The sequence below is a fragment of the Bubalus kerabau genome, chromosome 23 (assembly GCF_029407905.1).
Source record: "Bubalus kerabau isolate K-KA32 ecotype Philippines breed swamp buffalo chromosome 23, PCC_UOA_SB_1v2, whole genome shotgun sequence".
Lineage (NCBI taxonomy): Eukaryota > Metazoa > Chordata > Mammalia > Artiodactyla > Bovidae > Bubalus > Bubalus kerabau.
The window spans coordinates 19,743,533-19,769,219 of record NC_073646.1 but is presented as its reverse complement, the minus strand read 5'-3'; the positions used below and the strand labels follow the sequence as shown (position 1 = coordinate 19,769,219).

Genomic DNA, 25,687 nt, shown 5'->3' with positions numbered 1-25,687 from the left:
GGGGTCGCACAGAGTCGGACATGACTGAAGCGACTTAGCAGCAGCAGCAGCAAGAGAGGAACCAGAGATCAAATTGCCAACATCCATTGGACCACAAAGAAAGTAAGGGAATTCCAGAAAAACATCTGCTTCTGCTTCATTGACTACACTAAAGCCTTTGTGTGGATCACAACAAACTGTGGAAAATTCTTAAAGAGATGGGAATACCAGGCCACCTTATCTGTCTCCTGAGAAACCTGTATGCAGGTCAAGAACCAACAGTTAAAACTTTACATGGAACAACAGACTGGTTCAAAATTGGGAAAGGAGTATGTCAAGGCTATATATTGTTACCTTGCTTATTTAACTTTAATGCAGAGTTGTTGTTGTTCAGACACTAAGTTGTGTCCAACTCTTTCCAACCCCATGGACTGCAGCATGCCAGGCTTTACTGTTCTTCACTATCCTCTGGAGTTTGCTCAAACTCATGTCCATTGAGTTGATGATGCCATCCAACCGTCTCATCCTCTGTCACCTGCTACTCCTGCCAGCATCAGGATCTTTTCCACTGAGTTCGCTCTTCTCATCAGGTGGCCAGAGTATTAGAGCTTCAGCTTCAGCATCAGTCCTTCCAACCATATTGAGGGTTGATTTCCTTTAGGATTAACTGGTTTGATACTGAAGTGGGTTGCCATTCCCTTCTCCAGGGGATCTTCTCGACCCAAGGATCAAACCTGGGTCTCCCACATTCTTTACCATCTGAGCTACCAGGGAAGCCTAATTGGCTATACATCAATACAAAATAAAAAGTTTAAAGCTAAAAAAAATGCTGGCTTTAAACTCAACATTAAAACAAAAAACTAAGATCATGGCATCTGGTCCAATCACTTCATGGCAAATAGAAGGGGGAAAAGGGGAAGCAGTGACAGATTTTATTTTGGGGGGGGCCCTAAAATCACTGCAGATGGTGACTTCAGCCATGAAATTAAAAGATGCTTGCTCCTTGGAAGGAAAGCTATGGCAAACCTAAATAGCATATTATAAAGCAGAGACATCACTTTGCCAACAAAGGTCCATGTAGTCAAAGCTATGACTTTTCCAGTAGTCATGTATGGATATGAGAGTTGGACCATAAAGAAGGCTGAGTACCAAAGAACTGATGCTTTTGAATTGAGGTGCTGGAGAAGACTCTTGAGATCCCCTTGGACAGCAGGGAGATCAAACCAGTCAGTCCTAAAGGAAATCAACCCTGAATATTCATTGGAAGGACTGATGCTGAAGCTGAAGCTCCAATACTTTGACCACTTGATGTGAAGAGCCAACTCATTGGAAAAGATCCTCATGCTGGGAAAGATTGAATGCAAAAAGACAAGGGGCCAGCAGAGGATGAGATGGTTAGATAGCATCCTCGACTCAATAGGCATGAATTTGAGCAAACTCCAGAACATAGTGAAGGATGGGGGAACCTGGCATGCTGCAGTTCATGGCGTTGCAAAGAGTTGAACACAACTTAGTGACTGAACAATAAAAGAGGCCTTTTGAGTCATTGGATGAACAACCTTGCTGGAACCCAGGCCTTACCCCTTAGGAAAGAAGCAGAGCCATCTCAACATTGGGAGGCGTAATGTGACAGTGGGCCATAAAGAAGGCTGAGTGCCAAAGAATTGATGCTTCAAATTGCAGTGCTGGAGATGACTCCTGAAAGTCCCTTGGACAGCAAGAAGAGCAAACCAACCAGTCCTAAAGGAAATCAACCCTGAATCTTCATTGTAAGAACTAATGCTGAAGCTGAAGCTCCAACACACACATACATGTAAGAAGGTGGAACCTCATTTTGTTTGCTTATCAAAATAAATCTGCAGGACATAGATTTTGACACACACTGCTTTTGACATTCTCTTGTGAAATTTCACTTCAATCCTGACCTTGTTATCACTCCCTGGGCTGGGAGACTATCAGAAAATTCACTGAATGGGGAGCCGGGGGCCCAAAGTTGGAACTTGGCTCAGTGACTAACCAGTTTTGTGGCCTTGGTTAACTAATTTTTTTCTCCCAAGACCTCATTGTTTTGTTGTTGAAGGAAAAGAATTGGACTGCTAAATACAGTTGTATTTACAGGAGATTGGGTCCAGCCTTCCCCACCCCATCCCCGCCTCTGGACCCACAGATACCAAAATGCTCAGATGCTCAAGCCCCCTGCCTTCTGGATCTGTGGTCCCAAATCCACAGTTACAGAGGGCCAACTGTAATCTATACAGAATTTTATAATGTTGAGATTTCCTTTTTTAAAAAAAATTGAGATATAATTCACATACCATTAATAGTCACCTTTTAAAATCATGCAATTCAGAGGGTTTTTTTTTAGTATATTCACAAAGTTATACAGTCATAACCACTATGTAATTCTAGAACATCTTCATCACCCCAAAAAGAAACCTATATTCATTAGTAGTCACTACCCGTTTCTTCCACCCAGCCCTGTCAACCACTAACCTACTTTCTGCCTATATGGATTTTCCTTTTATGCACATTTTATGTAAATGGAATCATAGAGCAGGTGCCATTTTGTGTCTATCTGGATGGTTTCACTTAGCATAATGTTCTCCAGGTTTATCCATGTTGTTGCATGAATCATTACTTCATTTCTTTTTATGGCTGAATAATATTCCATTGTATTAGTTTTGTTTTTAAACAAATAAATAATGGACAAAACATATTCTGTTCTCTTTTTCCCAGGACTCACTACCCAGCTCTAGTCTTTATCCCCATTCCTCATCCTTAAACTCTGGCCTTAAACATCACCCTGTCCCCAGGTTCACCCCATCCCATCTCTGAGCTACAGTGCGTCCTAGACTCTCACCGTATCTCTGACATTCTCCCACCCCTCATGCCTTATTCCTTCCCAAACTTGCTGTAATCCCCTTCCCATCTGTCACTCACAGATAGGCCTCATTTTTCACTTCATCTCTCAACCCATCATTGATCAGTTGGTATGAAGTCACTCGTGACATATACCCCTTGGGAATTAGTTAAAAACCAAAAGCTTGATTCTGTAAAAGATTATAGACCAGGTAAATTCTCAAATGTCCCAGGCATCCAAACCACAGCTCCCAAATGCATGCATGCTTCCCTGCTGCCTTTCAGAGCCATCCTTGCATGCAAACCTCCAGGAGAAGACACTGTCCTGGGAGGACTCTGGGGCAGGAAGCACCTCTTCCCACTTCTGCTGCTTCTCCCAGGGCCGACCTTGCTTCACCCTCAGTATGCCGGGCGCCGGGCACTCACCCCTTGTCCCTGTGCTGCCTACAGAACGAGTGCGAAGGGGACCTGGCAGAGGCGATGCCGGCGCTCGAGGCTGCGCTCGCTGCACTGGACACGCTGAACCCGGCAGATATCTCGCTGGTGAAGGCCATGCAGAACCCACCTGGGCCTGTCAAGCTGGTCATGGAGAGCATCTGTGTGATGAAAGGGCTGAGACCAGAGAGGAAGCCGGACCCCAGTGGCAGCGGTAACCCCTTCCAGCACCCTTCCCAACCCAGAGGCATACAAAGGCTGCCCTCTCCTGACAGGAAGGGGGCCAGCATCCCCACTCATCCTGCCCCAGGCCTGCAGGCCCTATCATGGTGTCTTAGGGGAAATAAGATAGGCCCCAGGATACGGGTGTACTCACTTGTGTTTCTTCACTATGCTCTCTCCTCCCACTCAGTAAGGAAAATGCAGGCATCTTTAGGTGAAGCCAAACTCAGTCAAGGCCCCCGCCTGTAACACAAATGAAGGTCATGCAGATGTTACATTGTTACACAAATGAAGGGAGCAAGCACACAGAGCAGTATGTGGGTGAGAGGCAGGGAGAGAAACAAAAAGAGCTAGGGAGAGAAAGATAAAGGAGAAACTGAGAAAAAGAGAGAGAGAGAGACACTGAAAGAGGAAAAAGGAGACTGAGACAGACACAGAGAAATGGAAAGATAGTGAGACTGAGCAAGAAATAGAGACCTGGACACCTAGATACATGCACATAGGCATGAAGAGATCATAAACAGAGAGAAAGAGGTCGGGATGAAAAGAAATCTGGAGGAAGAAAGACAAGCACAGGGAGGGGTGAATGGGGGAGTGAGAGACTCTTACAGTGTCAGATACAGATGACAGCGAAAGATGTTGGCAAGAGAGAAAAGCAGAAATAAGCTAAGACACAGAAAAGCTGAAAGTGAACAATGGAGACAGAGCAGAGACCACCCCACCCCCCCCCCCGCCCATCCACCCCACCCCCACCCCCGCCTCCACCGCCCCCAACCAGAGATACAGAGACATACAAAAATAAAGAGTGAGTGGGAAGAAAATAGATCAGAAAGAAGAGAAATAGAGACAGGAAAACAAAGACACACACACAGAGAATGGCTGTAGGAGGTGAAGTGGAGCATGAGCTGCTGGTGAAGGATTAGAGGAAGAAAGGAGAGAGTGAAACTGACAGGCCTGAGGAAGACCAGGATACAGAAACTCAGCAGACGGGAGAAAAGGAATAGCGGGGAGAGAGAGGAAAGTTTATATAATAAAGCCTAGAAGCATGAGTAAGTGAAAATTCATTCTTAAAATTTAAATTAGATGTAGAATGTTGCAATAAAATCAGTGTCTTAAAACTGAAAGAAAAAGTGAAAGTGAAGTCACTCAGTTATGCCCGACTCTTTGCGACCCCATGGATAGTAGCCTGCACCAAGCTCCTCCGTCCATGGGATTTTCAAGGCAAGAGTACTTAAAGAGTCTTAAAACTGCACAAGGACTTAAAAACCATCTCCTGTGATATTTCTTGCCTTTTGAATCCTTGTATCCTTCAAACAGTCCTGCTATTCCTCCATTGCTTCTGAAATGTTAGAAATTCCTGATGCCTCCTTTGGGAGACTCTGGCTTCTGCTTCCCAGTGAATAGCATTCCCTCTTCCTTGGCTGGTTTCAGGACAAAAACCACATGAAGAAATGCAGACGTGATCAGAAACGGACAAATAGGGAGAGGATGTTACAGGAGACTCCTTTAGGGAAGCATCTGAGGTGTAAAAAGTTAGTCTGAGTAAAGATGAGCTGCTGCTGCTGCTGCTGCTATGTCGCTTCAGTCGTGTCCGACTCTGTGCGACCCCAGAGACGGAAGCCCACCAGGCTTCCCCGTCCTTGGGATTCTCCAGGCAAGAACACTGGAGTGGCTTGCCATTTCCTTCTCCAATGAATGAAAGTGAAAAGTGAAAGGGAAGTCTCTCAGTCGTGTCCGACTCTTAGCGACCCCATGGACTACAGCCTACCAGGCTCTTCCATCCATGGGATTTTCCAGGCAAGAGTACTGGAGTGGGCTGCCATTGCCTTCTCCGAAAGATGAGCTAGGCAGCTAGCCAGTGCTTTTCCACTCGGGCTGTACCCTGGTATACCTGGGAACTTAAAGAATGGTAATGCCCCTGCCCCCACTCCTAGAGACTCTTATTCCTTTAGCCTAGGGTGTGGCCTGAGCATTAGTATTTTTCTTAAAGCTCCCAGGTGATTCTAAGGTACAGCCAAGATTGAGAACTACTGAAATATGCAAAGCAGGGGCAGGTCTCAAAAATCAGTTCTCTTCTTCAATCATTGATGTTGGCCACAGGATGCATCATCCACCTTTCTTATTTTAAAATTGAAGTGAATTTTGTGTATTATTCACAAAATAACTCACAGAATTTAGCCAGTATATTGGGATGGAGCAAAAGCACACATAAATTAATTTTGTACTTAGTCGCTCAGTTGTGTCTGTCTCTTTGAGACCCCTGACTGTAGCCCGCTAGGCTCCTTTGTCCATGGGGATTTTCCAGACAAGAATACTGGAGTGGGTTGCCATGTCCTCCTCCAGGGGATCTTCCCAACCCAGGTAGATTCTTCCCGCATTGCAGGCAGATTCTTTACTGTCTGAGCCACCAGGGAAGCCCAAATTAGTTTTGGATACCTTAAATTTAAACAAAGCAGATCATTTCCTAGGATGCAAAGAAAAGCTTTCATTGGAAATATTTGTTTGGTGTCTAAGCTTGCTATAGAAATAGGACGTATTTGACCTGTTGTATCTAATACAATATCTCAAGTACAACTCTTTTTTTTTTTAACTTTTTATTTTGTAGTGGGGTTTAGCAGATCAATATTGTGATAGTTGCAGGTGAACAGTGAAGTGACTAAGCCATACATATACATGTATCATTTGTACCCCAAGCTCCCCTCCCATCCAGACTGCCACATGACATTGAGCAGATATTTTTTGATGAGTGGACTTTGGCAAGGGTTTATCATCAAAAAGAGTGACATTTTTCTAACACATTGACACATCCCTTCCTGGGATGGGATCAGGGCTCACTCATTTATTAGTCATCATGAGGGGTGCTGAGGTGAACAAAGGCCCTGTTTCGTTTCAGGGCAGGCTGAGAACCGTCCTCTGTCTGGTTGCAAGTCTGCAAGTTGCTTCCCCTACCCTCACTCTTTACCCTCACTCTTTCTCTGGAGACACTCAGTCACTCAGTCACTCACTAGAAGGACTGATTCATCCCAGGGATGACAAAACATGCTCTATCAGACCCACCTCCCATATTTGGAAAAGAATATTCAAAATATTAATACATGCTTATGGATCCAGTTGCCCTCTTCATGTATGACTGGAGAAAAGGGCAACATTCATTAAATTCATGTTAAAAACTGATAATCAAGCACTATGCCAGATTGTAATAAACACAGAAGGAGCAAACAATTTTTTAAATGTATAATTGATTTACTATATTAGTTTTAAATGTATAACTAGTGACTCAAGATTATTATAGATTATAGATCTATTAATAATATATTAATAATATATTAGGTTATAGATTATTATAGGTTATATAGATTATAGATATTGGAGAAGGAAATGGCAACCCACTCCAGTGTTCTTGCCTGGAGAATCCCATGGACGGAGAAGCCTGGTAGGCTGCAGTCCATGGGGTCGCACAGAGTCGGACACAACTGAAGCGACTTGGCAGCAGCAGCAGATTATAGATATAATCTATTTATATAGATTATATAAACTCACTATAAAATACTGACTATATTCCCTATGTTGTACAATATATTCTTTAGCTTACTTACTTTAATCATAGCAGTTTGTACTGCATAATCCCCTGCCTTTATATTGCTACTCTCCCTTCCATCTCCCCACTGGTAACCACTACTTTGTTCTCCATATCTGTGAGTCTGTTTCTGTTTTGTTGTATTCATTCATTTGTTTTATTTTTTAGATTCCACATATAAGTGATAACATATAGTACTTGTCTTCCTCTGTTAGACTTATTTCACTAAGCAATGTCCCCCAAGTCCATCCATATTGCTACATGGCAGTATTTCATTCTTTCTTATAGCTCAGTAATATTCCATTGTATTCAATATCTTCTTAATCCCATCATTTCTTGATGGGCACTTGGGTTGTTCCCATATCTTGGCTATTGTAAGTAATGGTCCATAAACATTGGGGTGCACATATCTTTTTGAATTACTGTCTTTGCGTTTTTCCAGATACATATCCAGGAGTGGAATTGCTGGATCAATTTTTAGGTTTTTGAGGAGCCTCCATACTGTTTTCCATAGTAGTTGCACCAATTTACATTTGCACTAACAGTATCTGAGAGTTCCCTTTTCTCCACATCCTCTTCAACATTTGTTATTTGTGGTCTTTTTAATGATGACCATTCTGACAGGTGTGACATGATACCTCATTGTGGTTTCAATTTGCATTTCTCTAATAATTAGTGATGTTAGGCATCTTTTCAGTGTGTGTTAGCTATCTGTATGTCTACTCAGGAAAAATGTCTATTCAAGTCTTTGGCCCATTTTTTGATTGGATTGTTGTTTTAAATACAGAGTTGTATGAGCTGTTTATAGATGGATATTAGCCTCTTACTGGTCATACAATTTGCAAATAATTTCTCCCATTTCAGTAGGTTGTCTTTTTGTTTTGTTCATTATTTCCTTTTCTGTGCAAAAGCTTTTAAACTTAATTAGATCCCATTTGTTTAGTTTAGTTTTGCTTTTGTTTCCTTTGCCTTGGGATAAGAATCCAAAAAAATATTGCTATGATTTATATCAAAGAGTGTTCTGCCTATATTTTCTTCTAAAAATTTTATGGTTTCTAGTCTTATATTTAGTTTTAAATCCATTTTGAGTTTATCTTTTGTGTATGGTGTTAGGAAGTGTTCCCATTTCATTCTTTTACATGTAGCTGTCCAGTTTTCCCAGCACCACTTATTGAAAAGACTGTCTTTTCCCTGTTATTTATTCTTATCTCCTGTGCTGTGCTTAGTTGCTCAGTCATGTCTGACTCTTTGTGACCCCATAGACTGTAGTCCCCTAGGCTCCTCTGTCCATCAGGATTCTCCAGGCAAGAATACTGGAGTGGGTTGCCATGTCCTCCTCCGGGGATCTTCCCAACCTAGGTCCCCCACATTGCAGATGGATTCTTTACCATCTGAGTCACCAGGGAAGCCCTTTTTATCTCCTATATCATGGATTAATTGACCACAAATGAGCATGTTTATATCTGGGCTGTCTATTCTGTTCCATTGATCTTTGCATCTGTTTTGCTTTATCAGTCTTATACTGTTTTGATTACTGTAGCGTTGCAATATTGTCTGAAGTCAGGGGCTGAGATAACTTCTGCTTTGTTCTTTTTTTCTCAATATTGTTTTGGCTACTCAGGGTCTTTTGTTGTTCTATATACATTTTAAGATTATTTTTTCTAGTTCTGTTTTTAATATTTTGAAAGGTTTTTACATTAGATTGCTTTGGGTAATATGGACATTTTAATATTAATTCTTTCAATTCATGAGCATGAGATATCTTTCCATTTATTTGTACCATCTTCAATTTCCCTCCACAGTGTTTTATAGTTTTCACAGTATAGGTCTTTCACCTCCTCGGTTAAGTTTATTCCTAGGTATTTTATTCTTTTTGATGATTTTAAGGAGATTGGTTTCTTGCTTTCTCTTTCACTATTAATGTATAGAAAAACAACAGATTTCTGTATATTAATCTTGTATCCTGCAACATTACTGAATTTGTTTTTCAGTTCTAATTTTTTGTGGAGACTTTAGGGTTTTCTATATATATATGTATCATCTGGAAATAGTGACAGTTTTCCTTTTTCCCTGCCAATTTGGATACCTTTTGTTTCTTTTCCTTGCCTGATTGCTGTGGCTAGGACTTTGTTTCATTGATCTTTTCTATTTTTGTCTCTATTTTATTTCTCTTTCTTTGATCTTTATTGTTTCCTTCCCTCTGCTAACTTGGGGCTTTGTTCTTTTTCTAATTCCTTTAGTTGGCAGGTTAGGTTGTTTATCTGAGATTTTTCTTGTTTCTTAAGGTATACCTATATCACTATAAACTTCCCTCTTAGATCTGCTTTTGTTTTGTCCCATAGATTTTGGAAAGTTGTATTTTTCTTTTCACTTGTCTCAAAGTATTTCCTGATTTCTTCTTCAATTTCTTCACTAATCCATTGGTTTTTAGTAGTTTATTTTTGTGTTTTTACCATTTTTCTCCCTGTAATCGTTTTTCTAGTTTCATATTGTGATCAGAAAAAAAAAAAGTGATATAATTTCTAGTTTCTTAAATTTGTCAAGACTTGTTTTGTTGCCTAGAGTGTGATCTATCCTGGAGGACATTCCATGAGCACTTGAAAAGAGCGTGTATTCTGCTGGTTTGGGTTGGAATTTCTTCTAGATATTGTTAAGTCCAATTGGTCTAATGTGTCATTTAAGACCACTGTTTCTTTATTGATTTTTTCTCTAGATGATCTAATTATGTGAGTAACGTGTTACTCAAGTCCACTCCTATTAGTGTATTAATGTCAGTTTCTCCTCTATGTCTGTTAATATTTGCTTTATATATTTGTTTGCTCCTATATTAGGTGCATATATGTTAACAAATGTTATATTTTCTTCTTGTATGGATCCCTTTATCATTATACAATGGTCTTGTTTTTCTTTTGCTATAGACTTTGTTTTAAAGTCTATTTTATGTGATATGAGTGTTGCTACCCCCACTTTTCTTTTCATTTTGTGAAATACCTTTATTATCCCCTCATTTTCAGTCTGTGTGTCTTTAGCTCTAAGAAGAATCTCTTATTAGCAGCAGTCTTGGTTTTTTTTTTTTTTATCCAATCAGTCATTATATGTCTTTTTATTGGAGAATTTAGTCCATTGACATTTAAAATGATTATTGATAAGTATAAACTTATTGAGATTTTTTTTTACTTCTTTTCTGGTTGTGCTTGTAGTTTTCTCAGTTATTTCCTTCTTTTAGCCTCTTCCCTTATGGTTTGATCATTTTCTTTTATCCTTATGCCCTGTTCCTTTCTATTTATTCTTGTATCTATCATAGATTTTTGATTTTGATTTGTGGTTACCAAAGGGGTAATATGTGTTGACCTATAAAATGTATCTACTTGTTTAAATCTGATAGTCATTTAAATACAAACACATTCTAAAATATTTATATTTTCACTCCCCTCCTCCATGTTTTGTGTTTTTGATGTCATATTGTACATCTTCATGTTTATCCCTTAACTGTTTATTGTAGCTATAGTTGATTTATAGATGATTAAACAATTTTTTGTCTTTTAATCCTCATACTAGCTTATTTAACTGATTGATCCACAGCCTATACTATATATTTGCCTTTATTAGTGGGATTTTCATTTTCTATAAATTCTTACTTCTTGTTATAGTCTTTTCTTTTCCACTTAAAGAAGACACTTTAACACTTCTTTTAGATTTGGCTAGTATTGATGAAATCTTAGGTTTTGCTTGTCTGAGAAGTTTTTATCTCTCCTTCAATTATGAATGATAGTATTGCTAGGAAAGTATCCTAGGTTGTAGGGTTTTTCCTTTCAGGACTTTAAATACATAATTTCACTGCCTTCTGGCTTGCAAAATTTCAGCAGAAAAATCAACTGATACCCTTATGGGAGTTCCCTTGTATGTGACTCTGCCTTTCTTTTGCTGCTTTTAGAATTCTCTATCTTTAATTTTTTGCCATTACAATTATGATACCTCTAATATCACCTCCCAGGGGCACATGTCCCAACCTGATTGCTTTTCCTCCCTTCCTGAACAACTCCATGTGGATCTTTGTTTACAGCCTTGGTTGTCAAAGAGCCTTCCTGCCAGTCTCCAGTTGGTTTTCAAAGAAATTTGCTCCACATGTAGATGTATTTTTTATATGTTCATGGGGGGAAGTAAGCTCAGTATCATACTACTCTGCAATCTTGTTGCCCTCCCCCAGAAGGTTACAGCTTTGAGGGAGAAGCACACAGTTAAAACTAAACCAAAAAAAAAATCACAGATTCCCATTTCTGCAATCTATAAAGCATTTATGGATATTCTAGCCTCTGAGATGAAAGAAAATACTCCATAGTTCAGTTCAGTTCAGTTCAGTCACTCAGTCATGTCCGACTCTGCAACCCCATGAACCGCAGCACGCCAGGCCTCCCTGTCCATCACCAACTGCTGGAGTTTATCCAAATTCATGGCCATTGAGTCAGTGATGCCATCCAACCATCTCATCCTCTGTCAACCCCTTCTTCTCCTGCCCTCAATCTTTCCCAGCATCAGGGTCTTTTCAAATGAGTCACCTCTTTGCATCAGGTGGCCAAAGTATTGGAGCTTCAGCTTCAACATCATTCCTTCCAAAGAAATCCCAGGACTGATCTCCTTTAGGATGGACTGGTTGGATCTCCTTGCAGTCCAAGGGACTCAAAAGAGTCTTCTCCAACACCACAGTTCAAAAGCATCAATTCTTTGGCACTCAGCTTTCTTCACAGTCCAACTCTCAAATCCATACATGACCACTGGAAAAACCATAGCCTTGACTAGGCAGACCTTTGTTGGCAAAGTAATGTCTCTGCTTTTCAATATGTTGTCTAGGTTGGTCATAACTTTCCTTCCAAGGAGTAACCATCTTTTAGTTTCATGGCTGCAGTCACCATCTGCAGTGATTTTGGAGCCCAAGAAAATAAAGTCAGCCATTGCTTTCAGTGTTTCCCCATCTATTTGCCATGAAGTGATGGGACTGGATTCTGTGATCTTAGTTTTCTGAATGTTGAGCTTTAAGACAACTTTTTCACTCTCCTCTTTCATTTTCATCAAGAGGCCCTTTAGTTCTTCTTCACTTTCTGCCATAAGGGTGGTGTCATCTGCATATCTGAGGTTACTGATATTTCTCCCAAAAATCTTGATTCCAGCTTGTGCTTCATCCAACCCAGCATTTCTCATGATGTACTCTGCATATAAGTTAAATAAACAGGGTGACAATATACAGCCTTGACGTACTCCTTTTCCTATTTGGATCCAGTCTGTTGTTCCATGTCCAGTTCTAACTGTTGCTTCCTGACCTGCATATAGGTTTCTCAAGAGGCAGGTCAGGTGGTCTGGTATTCCCATCTCTTTCAGCATCTTCCACAGTTTAATGTGAGCCACACAGTCAAAGGCTTTGGCATAGTCAATAAAGCAGAAATAGATGTTTTTATGGAACTCTCTTGCTTTTTCCATGATCCAGCAGATGTTGGCAATTTGATCTCTAGTTCCTCTACCTTTTCTAAAACCAGCTGGAACATCTGGTAGTTCACAGTTCACATATTGCTGAAGCCTGGCTTGGAGAATTTTGAGCATTACTTTACTAGTGTGTGAGATGAGTGCAAAATTGTGCGGTCGTTTGAGCATTCTTTGGCACTGCCTTTCTTTGGGATTGGAATGAAACCTGACCTTTTCCGGTCCTGTGGCCACTGTTGAGTTTTCCAAATGTGCTGGCGTATTGAGTGCAGCACTTTCACAGCATCATCTTTCAGGATTTGAAAGAGCTCAACTGGAATACCATCACCTCCAATAGCTTTGTTCTTAGTCATACTTCCTAAGGCCCACTTGACTTCTCATTCTAGGATGTCTGGCTCTGGGTGAGTGATCACATGATCGTGATTATCTGGGTCATGAAGATCTTTTTTGTACAGTTCTTCTATGTATTCTTGCCAGCACTTCTTAATATCTTCTACTTCTGTTAGGTCCATACCATATCTATCCTTTATTGAGCCCATCTTTGCATGAAATTTCCCTTGATATCTCTAAATTTCTTGAAGAGATCTCTAGTCTTTCCCATTCAATTGTTTTCCTCTATTTCTTTGCACTGATCACTGAGGAATGCTTTCTTATCTCTCCTTGCTATTCTTTGGAACTCTTCATTCACATGGGTATATCTTTCCTTTTCTCCTTTGCTTTTCACTTCTCTTCTTTTCACAGCTATTTGTATGGCCCCCTCAGACAGCCATTTTGCTTTTTTAATTTTTTTATCTTGGGGATGGTCTTGATCCCTGTCTCCTGTACAATGTCATGAATCTCTGTCCATAGTTCATCAGGCACTCTGTCTATCAGATCTAGTCCCTTAAATCTATTTCTCACTTCCACTGTATAATCATAAAGGATTTGATTTAGGTTATACCTGAATGGTCTAGTGGTTTTCCCCACTTTCTTCAATTTCAGTATGAATTTGGCAGTAAGGAGTTCATGATCTGAGCCACAGTCAGCTCCCGGTCTTGTTTTTGCTGACTGTATAGAGCTTCTCCATCTTTGGCTGCAAAGAATATAATCAATCTGATTTCAGTGTTGACCATCTGATGATGTCCATTAGAGTCTTCTTTTGTGTTATTGGAAGAGGATGTTTGCTATGACCAGTGTATTCTTTTGGCAAAACTCTATTAGCCTTTGCCCTGCTTCATTCCGTACTCCAAGGCCAAATTTGCCTGTTACTCTAGGTGTTTCTTTACTTCCTACTTTTGCATTCCAGTTCCCTATGATGAAAAGGACATCTTTTTTGGGTGTTAGTTCTAAAAGGTCCTATAGGTCTTCATACAGCCATTCAACTTCACTTTATTCAGCATTATTGGTCGGGGCATAGACTTGGATTATCGTGATATTGAATGGTTTGCCTTGGAAATAAACAGAGGTCATTCTGTCGTTTTTGAGATTGCATCCAAGTACTGCATTTTGTACTCTTTTGTTGACTATGATGGCTAATCCATTTCTTCTAAGGGATTCCTGCCCACAGTAGTAGATATAATGGTCATCTGAGTTAAATTCACCCTTTCCATATAGAGGTGGCTTTTAAAGTGAGCCTGAAGTTTGTTTAGGAGCCAGCTAGATGCCATTTACAACCTAGGTGAAAAGCTCGTTAGGCAAGCACTTGGGATCATCAGGAAGTTGAAGGAAGCTTCTTGTAATTAAAGACCAGGGAGCAAGGCAAAGATGAGATGGTGAGGAGCTTGGGATTTGAGATCATTTTTTTTTTTCAGAGTGGTTTTAAGGTCACAGAAAAATTGAGTTGAAGATACAGAAATTTCTAATATACCCCCTGCTCCTACTCTTGCATGTTGTTCAGTCATACAACAGTGTCCAGCTGTTTAAGACCCCATGGACTTCACTTACCAGGCTTCCCTGTCCATCTCCATTTCCCAGAGCTTGCTCAAACTCAGCTCCATTGAGCTGATGATGCCATCTAGCCATTCTGCCCTCTGTTGTCCCCTTCTCCTCCTCCCTTCAATCTTTCCCAGCATTGGGGTCTTTTCCAATGAGTAGGCTCTTCACATCAAGTGGTCAAAGTATTGGAGCTTCAATTTCAGCATCAGTCTTTCCAATGCACATTCAGGGTTGATTTCCTTTAGGATTGACTAGTTTAAGCTCCTTGCCATCCAAAGGACTGTCAAGAGTCTTCTCCAACACCATGGTTTGAAAGCATCAATTCTTTGGTACTCAGCCTTCTTTATGGTCCAGCTCTCACATCCATACATGGCAACTGGAAAAATCATTACTTTGACTATACAGACCTTGCATAGGTCTGTATAGTCACACACACATGCATAGCCTCCCTTATTATTAACATCTCCCATCAGAATGGTATATTTGTTATAGGTGATGAACCTACATGGACACATCTTATCATCCAAAGTCCATAGTTTACATTAGATTTCACTCTTGGTATTATACATTCTATGAGCTTGAATAAATATGTAATGACACATATAGTCTCTGCCCTTAAATTCCTCTGTAGGATCTTGGGGGTTTTTTTGTTTGTTTGTTTTGTTTTTTTGCTAAATATGAGGAGTAGCCCCTGCAGGGCTGCAAATTTCAGGCAGGATGTCTTAATAATAGTCTTATCTCTTAGCTAATAGGAAGTTGCTATATAACACAGGGAGCTCATCCCAGGGCTCTGTGACAACCCAGAGGGGTAGGATGGCAGGGGGGGGCAGGCTTGGAGGGAGGCTCCAAGAAGGAGGGGATATGTGTGCACTTGTGATTGGTTCATGTTGTTGTATGGCAGTAAGCCAACACAACACTGTAAAGTAATTATCCTCCAATAAAAATTTTTAAAAATAGCTTTATCTCTACTTCTTGTCCCAAACAGGTAAAATGATAGAAGATTACTGGGGGGTATCAAGAAAGATTCTCGGAGACCTGAAATTCTTGGAAAGTCTCAAGACATATGACAAAGACAACATTCCCCCAGTCATCATGAAGCGGATCCGGGAAAGGTTTATCGATCACCCAGATTTCCAGCCTGCTGTAATTAAAAATGTATCATCTGCATGTGAGGGTCTGTGCAAGTGGGTGAGGGCCATGGAGGTGTATGATCGTGTGGCCAAAGTGGTGGCTCCCAAACGGGAGCGGCTGAAGGAGGCTGAGGGGAAGCTGGACACACAGATGCAGAAACTGAACCAGAAGCGAGCAGAGCTGAAGCTAGTGGAAGACCGCCTCCAGGCCCTGAACGACGACTTTGAAGAGATGAATACCAAGAAAAAGACACTGGAGGGAAACATTGAAATCTGTTCCCAAAAGTTGATCAGGGCCGAAAAACTGATTAGTGGTCTTGGAGGAGAGAAAGACAGATGGACAGAAGCCGCTCGGCAGCTGGGTATCCGTTATACTAATCTGACGGGGGATGTGTTGTTGTCCTCTGGGACTGTGGCTTACCTGGGGGCCTTTACTGTGGATTATCGGGCTGAGTGCCAGAAGCAGTGGTTGGCGCAATGCAAGGACAAGGTCATCCCTGGCTCCAGTGACTTCAGTCTTAGCAACACATTAGGAGATCCTGTAAAAATTCGTGCCTGGCAGATTGCTGGGCTTCCCATTGACTCCTTCTCCATTGACAATGGCATCATTGTATCCAATTCCAGACGCTGGGCCTTAATGATTGACCCTCAGGGGCAGGCCAATAAGTGGATCAAGAATATGGAGAAAGCAAATAAGCTGTCAGTCATCAAGTTCTCAGATGCCAACTATGTGAGGACGCTAGAACATGCCCTGCAGTTTGGTACCCCAGTCTTACTAGAAAATGTTGGGGAAGAGTTGGATGCCTTTATTGAACCCATCTTGCTCAAGTCCACATTCAAACAGCAAGGGGTTGAGTACATGAGGCTTGGTGAAAACATCATCGAATACTCCAGAGATTTTAAGTTATATATCACAACCCGTTTGAGGAACCCACATTACCTCCCTGAAGTGGCTGTGAAAGTCTGTCTCCTCAACTTTATGATCACTCCCTTGGGCCTCCAAGATCAACTCCTTGGCATCGTGGCTGCCAAGGAGAAGCCAGAACTTGAAGAGAAAAAGAATAAGTTGATTGTGGAAAGTGCCAAGAACAAGAAACAACTAAAGGAAATTGAAGATAAGATATTGGAAGTCCTTTCGCTTTCTGAGGGCAACATACTTGAGGATGAGACTGCCATCAAAATTTTGTCTTCTTCCAAAGTGCTGTCTGAAGAAATCTCTGAGAAACAGGAAATTGCTTCAGTGACAGAAACACAGATCGATGAAACCCGTATGGGCTACAAGCCAGTGGCAGTTCATTCTGCCACCATCTTCTTTTGTATCTCTGACCTGGCCCACATTGAACCCATGTACCAGTACTCCCTGACATGGTTCATAAACCTCTACATGCAGTCTCTGGCCCATAGCAAGAAGAGCGAGGAACTGGAGCTACGAATTGAGTACATCATTGATCATTTCACCCTCAGCATCTACAACAATGTCTGCCGCTCTCTGTTTGAGAAGGACAAGCTGCTTTTCTCCCTCCTCTTGACAATAGGAATCATGAAAGAGAAAAAGCAAATTAATGAGGAAATTTGGTACTTTCTTCTAACTGGAGGCATTGCCCTGGACAACCCTTTTCCCAACCCAGTTTCTGAGTGGCTGTCTGAGAAGGCATGGGCAGAAGTGGTCCGTGCATCGGCACTGCCAAAACTGAAAGGCCTTATGGAACATTTGGAACAAAATGGTAATGAATGGAAGTTCATCTATGACTCAGCCTGGCCCCACGAGGAAACATTCCCTGGATCCTGGAAGTTTCTTCATGGTTTGGAGAGGATGGTGATCCTCCGATGTTTGCGGCCCGACAAAATGATTCCAGCCATTCGGGGGTTCATTGCTGAACACATGGGAAGTGTATACATTGAAGCCCCTACGTTTGATCTCCAGGGGTCCTACAATGATTCCAATTGCTGTGCACCATTGATATTCGTGTTGTCTCCAGGTGCAGACCCAATGGCAGGTAAGGGTAGAATGTTGTGTGAGGAATATTAATGGATAACAATAGCTTGTCTCTATTGAGCAGGAATCTCAAACTCAAATGGCTTTGAAGGGCATTCCAATTAACAGACTAAGGCAGGGCTGGGACAACATAGGACTTCTTTTCTGGCCTAAAGAGGGCAGCTCTTTTGTATTGTGCCATTTGATAATGTGATCTTAGGATGACCAGATTATCTGCTTCTTCAAAAGAAACCAGAAAGGTAGAAATCATCCATTTAAAAAAATATTTATTTGGCTTCATCAGGTCTTACTTGCAGCATGTGGCATCTTCTCTGCATCATGTGGGATCTTTCATTATGGTGTACTGGCCTCAGTTACTCTGAGGCGTGTGGGATCTCTCTTCCCTGACCAGGCGTTGAACGTGTGTCCCCTGCACTGCAAGGCAGACTCTTAACCACTAGACCACCAGGGAAGTCCCAGAAATCACCCATTTTTAAATCTTGATAACTCATTCAATTTTTTTTTTTTAAAACTTTAAGAGGGTTCAGTTCAGTTCTGTCACTCCGTCGTGTCCGACTCTTCGCGACCCCATGAATCGCAGCACACCAGGCCTCCCTGTCCATCACCAACTCCCGGAGTTCACTCAGACTCACGTCCATCGAGTCAGTGATGCCATCCAGCCATCTCATCCTCTGTCGTCCCCTTCTCCTCCTGCCCCCAATCCCTCCCAGCATCAGAGTCTTTTCTAATGAGTCAACTCTTTGCATGAGGTGGCCAAAGTACTGGAGCTTCAGCTTCAGCATCATTCCTTCCAAAGAAATCCCAGGGCTGATCTCCTTCAGAATGGACTGGTTGGATCTCCTTGTAGTCCAAGGGACTCTCAAGAGTCTTCTCCAACACCAAAGTTCAAAAGCATCTTAGCCACAGCTAGATTTAGCCTGGTGACTGCTAGTTTATCACCTTTGTCTTAGACCATTTTCTCAGACCATTGTTTCTCTCAGCTATGCTTTTTCTCTTCTTTGAATCTTAAAATTTTTTGAGTAATTGATGCCTCATGTAGTAAAAAAAAAAAAAAAAAGGCAAAAAGCATAGGATTATGGCTCCATTAGGACCATTTTGTTACCTCAACAGACATTCGGCAAAGTGGGAGAACATTTTTATTCTCACAAATAGGGGGTACTACTGGCATCTAGTAGGTAGAAGTAAAGGATGCTGCTAAACAGCCTACGATGCCCAGGAGAGGCCCCACAACAAAGGATTATCCAGACCATGATATAATAGCACTGGGGTTTAGAAGAGCTAAAGGTACATCTTCCTCCTAACTCTCTCAGAAATAACTGCTACTAGTAGTTTGTGTAATTTTCCAGAAAGTGTGTGTGCACATAAAAGGGTATGAGTTATTGATAGAAATAGATTAGTTTTCTATTCTGTTAGGGGATCTTAAAGCTTTAGTTTTCTCTGTTGTTGAGTGAAAAAAGAATACCAGAAATGTAAGTGACAAGATTGGCAGTTCTCCTGTGAAAACAGAAATTTGACATGTATTCTGACCTTGTTAGAAAGCTTCAAAGAAAATCAGAAGAAGGAGCTGAAATGGACTGGTACTTTTCCAGGTTCCAACACTTAAATTATTGTTATTGTCAAAGCTCAATTCATGACCCCTTACTAGCATCTTGCTTCTTCCCCTATGTTGTTTCTGTGGTAGGCTTATATAGGAAAAATGAGGGGAAACTAGCAAAAGTAGAGAAAAGAAATGGAGGAAACAGTAGAATATGCTCTGTAAAATGATGACGTGTTGGGAGAGAACAGGTCTGTAAAATCTAATGCTGTATGTAGCTTATTCCTGTCCCTCTATACTAGAGGCTTCATCAGATTCAGCTTGGATGATGTCCCAGGCAACCGCAGACGCTGTGTCCCCATAGTGTGTCGTATTAGGAGACAGATACGGTCTGGTTGTCATCTATCATTAAGATTGATCAGTGGGTTCAGGAGTTGTCAGTGTGATTCACGTCAATACTCCTCTACTGCCTCCTTTATAAAATTTCCCATCAGCCTTTCACCTAATATGGTGGCTCTCACTCTTGGCTGCACATTGAAATCACCTAAAGAACTTTAAGAAAATCTCCATGAAAAAACAAATACTGTATAATATCACTTATATGTAGAATCTAAAATATGGCACAAATGAACCTGTCTATGAAACAAAACCAGACTCACAGACATAGAGAAGACTTGTGATTGCCAAGGAGGGGTTGGGAAGGGAAGGCTTGGAAGTTTGGGGTTAGTAGATGAAAATTATTATATATAGAATGGATAAATAATAAAGTCCTACTGTATAGCACAGAGAAATATATTCAGTAGCCAAGGATAAACCATAATGGAAAAGAATATAAAAAAGAATGTATATATAATGGAATCACTTTGCTGTACAGCTGAAACTAACACTACACTGTAAATCAGCTATATATTTGATAAAAATAAGTTAAAAGCAGCCAGTGAGAAAAACAAGATAACCTATAAAGAACAGCAGTTACACTAGCAACCAGTGTTTCAATAGCAACAATGCAGTTTGTGCAATAATGTCATCATTGTGCTAAAGGAAAATATGCAAACATAAAATCTATCTTTCAAGAATGAGAATGAAATAAAGAGAACATCTTAATTAAAAACTGAAAAAAAGAAAGAAAATCTTCATGTGTAGGCCTTGCCTTCTACCAATTAAATTAAAATCTTTGTAGGTTAGACCCAGGCATTGTGTTTTATAAAGCTTTTCAGGTAATTTCAACATGCAGCCAATGTTGGGAACCAGTGACCTAATGGTTTTATTGGCCTTAGAAAATCATTACCCAGATGCATTATTGCATTAGGGACTGCAAAATGATGAGAATTTAATTCTATCATTCCTCCCTCATAAATTAGCTGGAACTCTTCCATAAAGAAGAATTTTTCTTTATCAACTCTTTGGTTTACTCAGGCAGCAAAGGTTCTTGGCTCATACTCTATTTACCAGCTTTCAGAGTAATGAAAGCACGAAGAAGGTGGTTTTCTGGTGCATTTATTAGTGCATGGGTTTTAACATAGTGGATGTTTCACATATAGCAGTGTTTTACTCCACTCCTGTCATCATTCTTTTTGATACTCAGATTATTCATCCTTTAGCCTATTAGGATAGGAGTACCTCCATGGCTATATGCTTTTCACATAACCCCAGTAGTTTTTGATAATGTCCTTGCTGTGTAGAACTACCATATATCATTCAGGCTTATCTTGAACAAGTGTTTCTCCAAGGAACTCCAATTCCTTTATTGGGTCATGGTATTTGGAAACCTAGGGTTCCTGTCACTACTGAGTACATCATTGATTGCAGACCTTACTTTCCACTCATTCTCTTTTTGGCTGCATTCAACCTGCTTTTTTATGCTAATTTTGAAAATGCATTTCTTTTTGGTTGCAGTGGGTCTTCATTGCTGCACATGGGCTTTCTCTAGTTGTAGCGAGCGGGGGCTACTCTTCATGGAAGTTCATTGAGGAGGCTTCCGATGTTGCGGAGCACAGGCTCTTACGCATGGGCTTCAGTAGTTGCAGTACATGGGGCTCAGTAGTTGTGGCACAAAGGCTTAGTGTTGCTCCGTGACAGTCTTCCCAGACCAAGCATAGGATCTGTGGCTCGAAGGACTTCATGTGATCTTTGGGTTTCCCTGGTGGCTCAGATGGTAAAGAATTCACCTTCAATGCGGAACACCCAGGTTTGATCCCTGGGTCAGGAAGATCCCCTGGAGAAGGGAATGGCTACCCTCTCCAGTATTCTTGCCTGGAGAATCCCATGGACAGAGGAGTCTGATGGGCTACAATCCATATGGTTACAAGGAATTAGACACAATGGGAGAGAGTAACACTTCCACGTTGAATTTTTATCTTCAATAACAATGCTTTCCATTTCTAGAAGTTTTATTTGTTTTGTTTCAAATTCATGTATTTTTTTCCCATAGAAGTCTGAAATTTAGGCTACTGACTCAGGAAGCAATGCAGAAGCTTGTCACTGGCCTAAAGTCTGGGTAAAAACAAAAAAGCAACAATTGTTCGGTGAGAAATTAAAATACCAAGCCTAGGCTACACGCAGATGAGGGTTTTAGAGTTATAGTACCCTGTGGTATGGGATTCTCAAGCTGAGAAATTTCCCGTAAAACTGATCCAGAATGGGAAAACCCTGGGGACACTAGTGATTGTGTATACAAAATTGTTCTGTCAGGGCACTCCTTAAACCCACAGTATGTCAGACTCCCACAGAATAACACAAACTTGCTGATTGTGAACTGACAATAAAAAAAAATTATAAACTACATGAGGAAACACATCACTATAAGGGATAATCAGCACATCAAACAATTAAGGGAATTAATACCTCCCCACAGGATTATGAGGATATTATGGGCTGAATTTGTCCCTCGCAGGTCAGTATGTTAAAGACATAATTCCTAATACCTCAGAATGTGACTGTATTTGGAGATAAGGTTTTTAAATAGTTAATTGTGAGGTCATTAGGGTAGGTCCTAATCCAATATGACTGATGTCCTTAGAAGATTAGAACACAGATACAATGACAGGGAGAAGTCCATGCAAGGACACAATGAGAAGATGATGTGAGGAGAAAGTGAAAGTGAAGTTGCTCAGTCGTGTCTGACTCTTTGCGACCCCATGGACTGTAGCCTACCAGGCTCCTCTATCCATGGGATTTTCCAGGCAATAGTACTGGAGTGGATTGCCATTTCCTTCTCCAGGGGATCTTCCCGACCCAGGGATCGAACCCAGGTCTCTGGCATTGTAGACAGACATGTTACCGATGTGAGGAGAAAATGGCCACAAACAAGCCAGGAAAAGAAGCCTCAGAGGAAACCAAGCCTGTCAGCACTTTGATTTTTTATTTCTAGCCTCCAGTACAGAGAGAAAATAAATTTCTGTTGTTTAAGTCATCCAATCTTTGGTTATTTGTTATGGCAATCCTAGCAGATTAATATTGTCTCTGACACAGACCATAAAAGAAACACACCTAGTTGAGCTATTTCAAATCCTGAAAGATGATGCTGTGAAAGTGCTGCACTCAATATGCCAGCACATTTGGAAAACTCAGCAGTGGCCACAGGACTGGAAAAAGTCAGTTTTCATTCTAATCCCAAAGAAAGGCAATCCCAAAGAATGCTCAAACTACCTCACAATTGCACTCATCTCACTTGCTAGCAAAGTAATGCTCAAAATTCTCCAAGCCAGGCTTCAGCAATACGTGAACCGTGAACTTCCAGATGTTCAAGCTGGTTTTAGAAAAAGCAGAGGAACCAGAGATCAAATTGCCAACATCCTCTGGATCATTGAAAAAGCAAGAGAGTTCCAGAAAAAACATCTATTTTTGCTTTATTGACTATGCCAAAGCCTTTGACTGTGTGGATCACAATAAACTGTGGAAAATTCTTCAAGAGACGGGAATACCAGACCACCTGACCTGCCTCTTGAGAAATCTGTATGCACGTCAGGAAGCAACAGTTAGAACTGGACATGGAACAAGAGACTGGTTCCAAATAGGAAAAGGAATACGTCAAGGCTGTATACCGTCAGCCTGCTTATTTAACTTATATGCAGAGTACATCATGAGAAATGCTGGGCTGGAAGAAGCACAAGCTGGAATCAAGATTGCCGGGAGAAATATCAATAACCTCAGATAGGCAGATGACACCACCTTATGGCAGAAAGTGAAGAGGAACTAAAGAGCCTCTTGATGAAAGTGAAAGAGGAGAGTGAAAAAGTTGGCCTAAAGCTCAACATTCAGAAAACTAAGATCATGGCATCTGGTCCCATCACTTTATGGGAAATAGATGGGGAAACAGTGGAAACAGTGTCAGACTTTATTTTGGGGGGGCTCCAAAATCACTGTAGATGGTGATTGCAGCCATGAAATTAAAAGACTCTTACTCCTTGGAAGGAAAGTTATGACCAACCTAGATAGCATATTGAAAAGCAGAGACATTACTTTGCCAACAAAGGTCTGTCTAGTCAAGGCTGTGGTTTTTCCAGTTGTCATGTATGGATGTGAGAGTTGGACTGTGAAGAAAGCTGAGTGCTAAAGAATTAATGCTTTTGAACTGTGGTGTTGGAGAAGACTCTTGTGAGTCCCTTGGACTGCAAGGAGATCCAACCAGTCCATTCTACAGGAGATCAGCCCTGGGATTTCTTTGGAAGGAATGATGCTAAAGCTGAAGCTCCAATACTTTGGCCACCTGATGCGAAGAGCTGATTCATTGGAAAAGACCCTGATGCTGGGAGGGATTGGGGGCAGGAGGAGAAGGGGACGACAGAGGATGAGATGGCTGGATGGCATCACCGACTCAATGAACATGAATTTGAGTGAACTCTGGGAGTTGGTGATGGACTGGGAGGCCTGGTGTGCTGTGATTCATGGGGTCACAAAGAGTCAGACACGACTGAATGACTGAACTGAACTGAACTGAAAAATCATTAAAGAAGAAAAACTCACAAATATAACACTGGCTGCCTCTGAGGAAGAGAGATGTGAAAGAGACCTACTTGAAATTTCACTGTCCAAATACCAGTTTTCCTAGTAAGTTTGTAAAAGCCCAGTTCCTAAATTAACTTATTTACAAAGCAGAAACAGAGTCACAGATGTAGAAAACAAATATAGTTACCAGTGGGCAAAGAGGGTAGGGATAAACTCAGAGATTGGGATTGACACATACACATTACTATGTATAAAATATATAACTAATAAGGACCTACTGTATAGCACAGGAAACTGTTTTTAATATTCTGTAATGACCTATATGGGAAAAGAATCTAAAAAAGAGTGGATACATGTATTTGTATAATTGATTCACTTTGTTGTACACTTGAAGCTAACACAGACCCCATGGACTGTAGCCTGCTAGGCTCCTCCACTCATGGGATTTTCCAGGCAAGAACACTGGAGTGGATTGCCATTTCCTTCTCCAGGGGATCTTCCTGACCCAGGGATCGAAACCTGGTCCCCCGCCCCACAGGCAAACTCTTTACCATCTGAGCCACCAGGGAAGCCCAAAATACTGGAATGGATAGCCATTTCCTTCTCCAAGAGATCTTCTCGACCCAGGGATCGAACTTGGGTCTCCGGCACTGCAGGCAGATTCTTTACTATCTGAGCCACAGGGGAAGCCAGATCAACTATACTCCACTAAAAATGAAGTGTAAACCCCCATTTCTGTGTTGTTATTGTTAATATGGTCTTAAGTAGCCTGTTCTCTTTCAAAAGTCCTTTTTCTTCCTGATCTCAGGCCTGCTGAAATTTGCTGATGATCTTGGCATGGGAGGTACCAAAACACAGACCATCTCCCTTGGCCAAGGCCAAGGCCCTATTGCTGCCAAAATGATCAACAGTGCCATCAAAGATGGGACCTGGGTGGTCTTACAGAATTGTCATCTGGCCACAAGCTGGATGCCTGCTCTGGAGAAGATCTGTGAGGAGGTGATTGTTCCTGAGAGCACCAACATGGGATTCAGGTGAGATGTTGTCCTCCACTATGTCTCTGGGCCCCAATCTTGAGATCCAGATGTCATGGTAATGACTGGGAATCCAAACAAGACACAGTTCAACCCTTAAGAAGCTCTCAGACTAGTAGAAGGCAGACCATATATGAATAATGTTGATACCATGCAGTACTTGCTGTACTTGTTTGAACAAGTATGGACAAGGAAGGAAAAATTGAGAAAGGCCTTGAGTATTAGGAATTTCCCAGGAAGGGCATTCCAGACAAAAGGGACATTTGTAAAAGCAAAAGAAACATCAAGAAGTTATCTTGTGATTCTGGGGTACATACTGTGAGAAACTGTTGTAGGGAGGTGATATGATATGTGTCTGAAAAGATAGATTTAATACCAGCAAGTTAGTTTTAAAACTTATTGGTCAAAAAAAAAAAAAAAAAAGAAAAATCCCACCTGTAATCTCGCTATTTGCTCTATCTTCTATTTCTGGAGATCCATGGAATTTTAATCAGTATTGGAAGCAGCCGTTCATTTTCTATGAACTTTAAAGTCCAGCAAGACTAGGCCTAAATTTTTGCATTTAGCGAATGATGAAATGAACCAGAT

General features: G+C 41.1%; 1 protein-coding gene across 1 annotated transcript in view; it reads left to right on the top strand.

Annotated features, from left to right (window-relative positions):
• The window catches only part of DNAH3 (dynein axonemal heavy chain 3), a 242,515-nt gene that overhangs the window by 192,822 nt on the left and 24,006 nt on the right, over positions 1 to 25,687 (top strand). Inside the window, exons 51-53 of the mRNA XM_055562073.1 lie at positions 3,289 to 3,487; positions 15,444 to 17,585; positions 24,874 to 25,099. Coding sequence (XP_055418048.1) covers positions 3,289 to 3,487; positions 15,444 to 17,585; positions 24,874 to 25,099 — 2,567 coding nt within the window. The remainder of the gene's footprint in view (positions 1 to 3,288; positions 3,488 to 15,443; positions 17,586 to 24,873; positions 25,100 to 25,687) is intronic.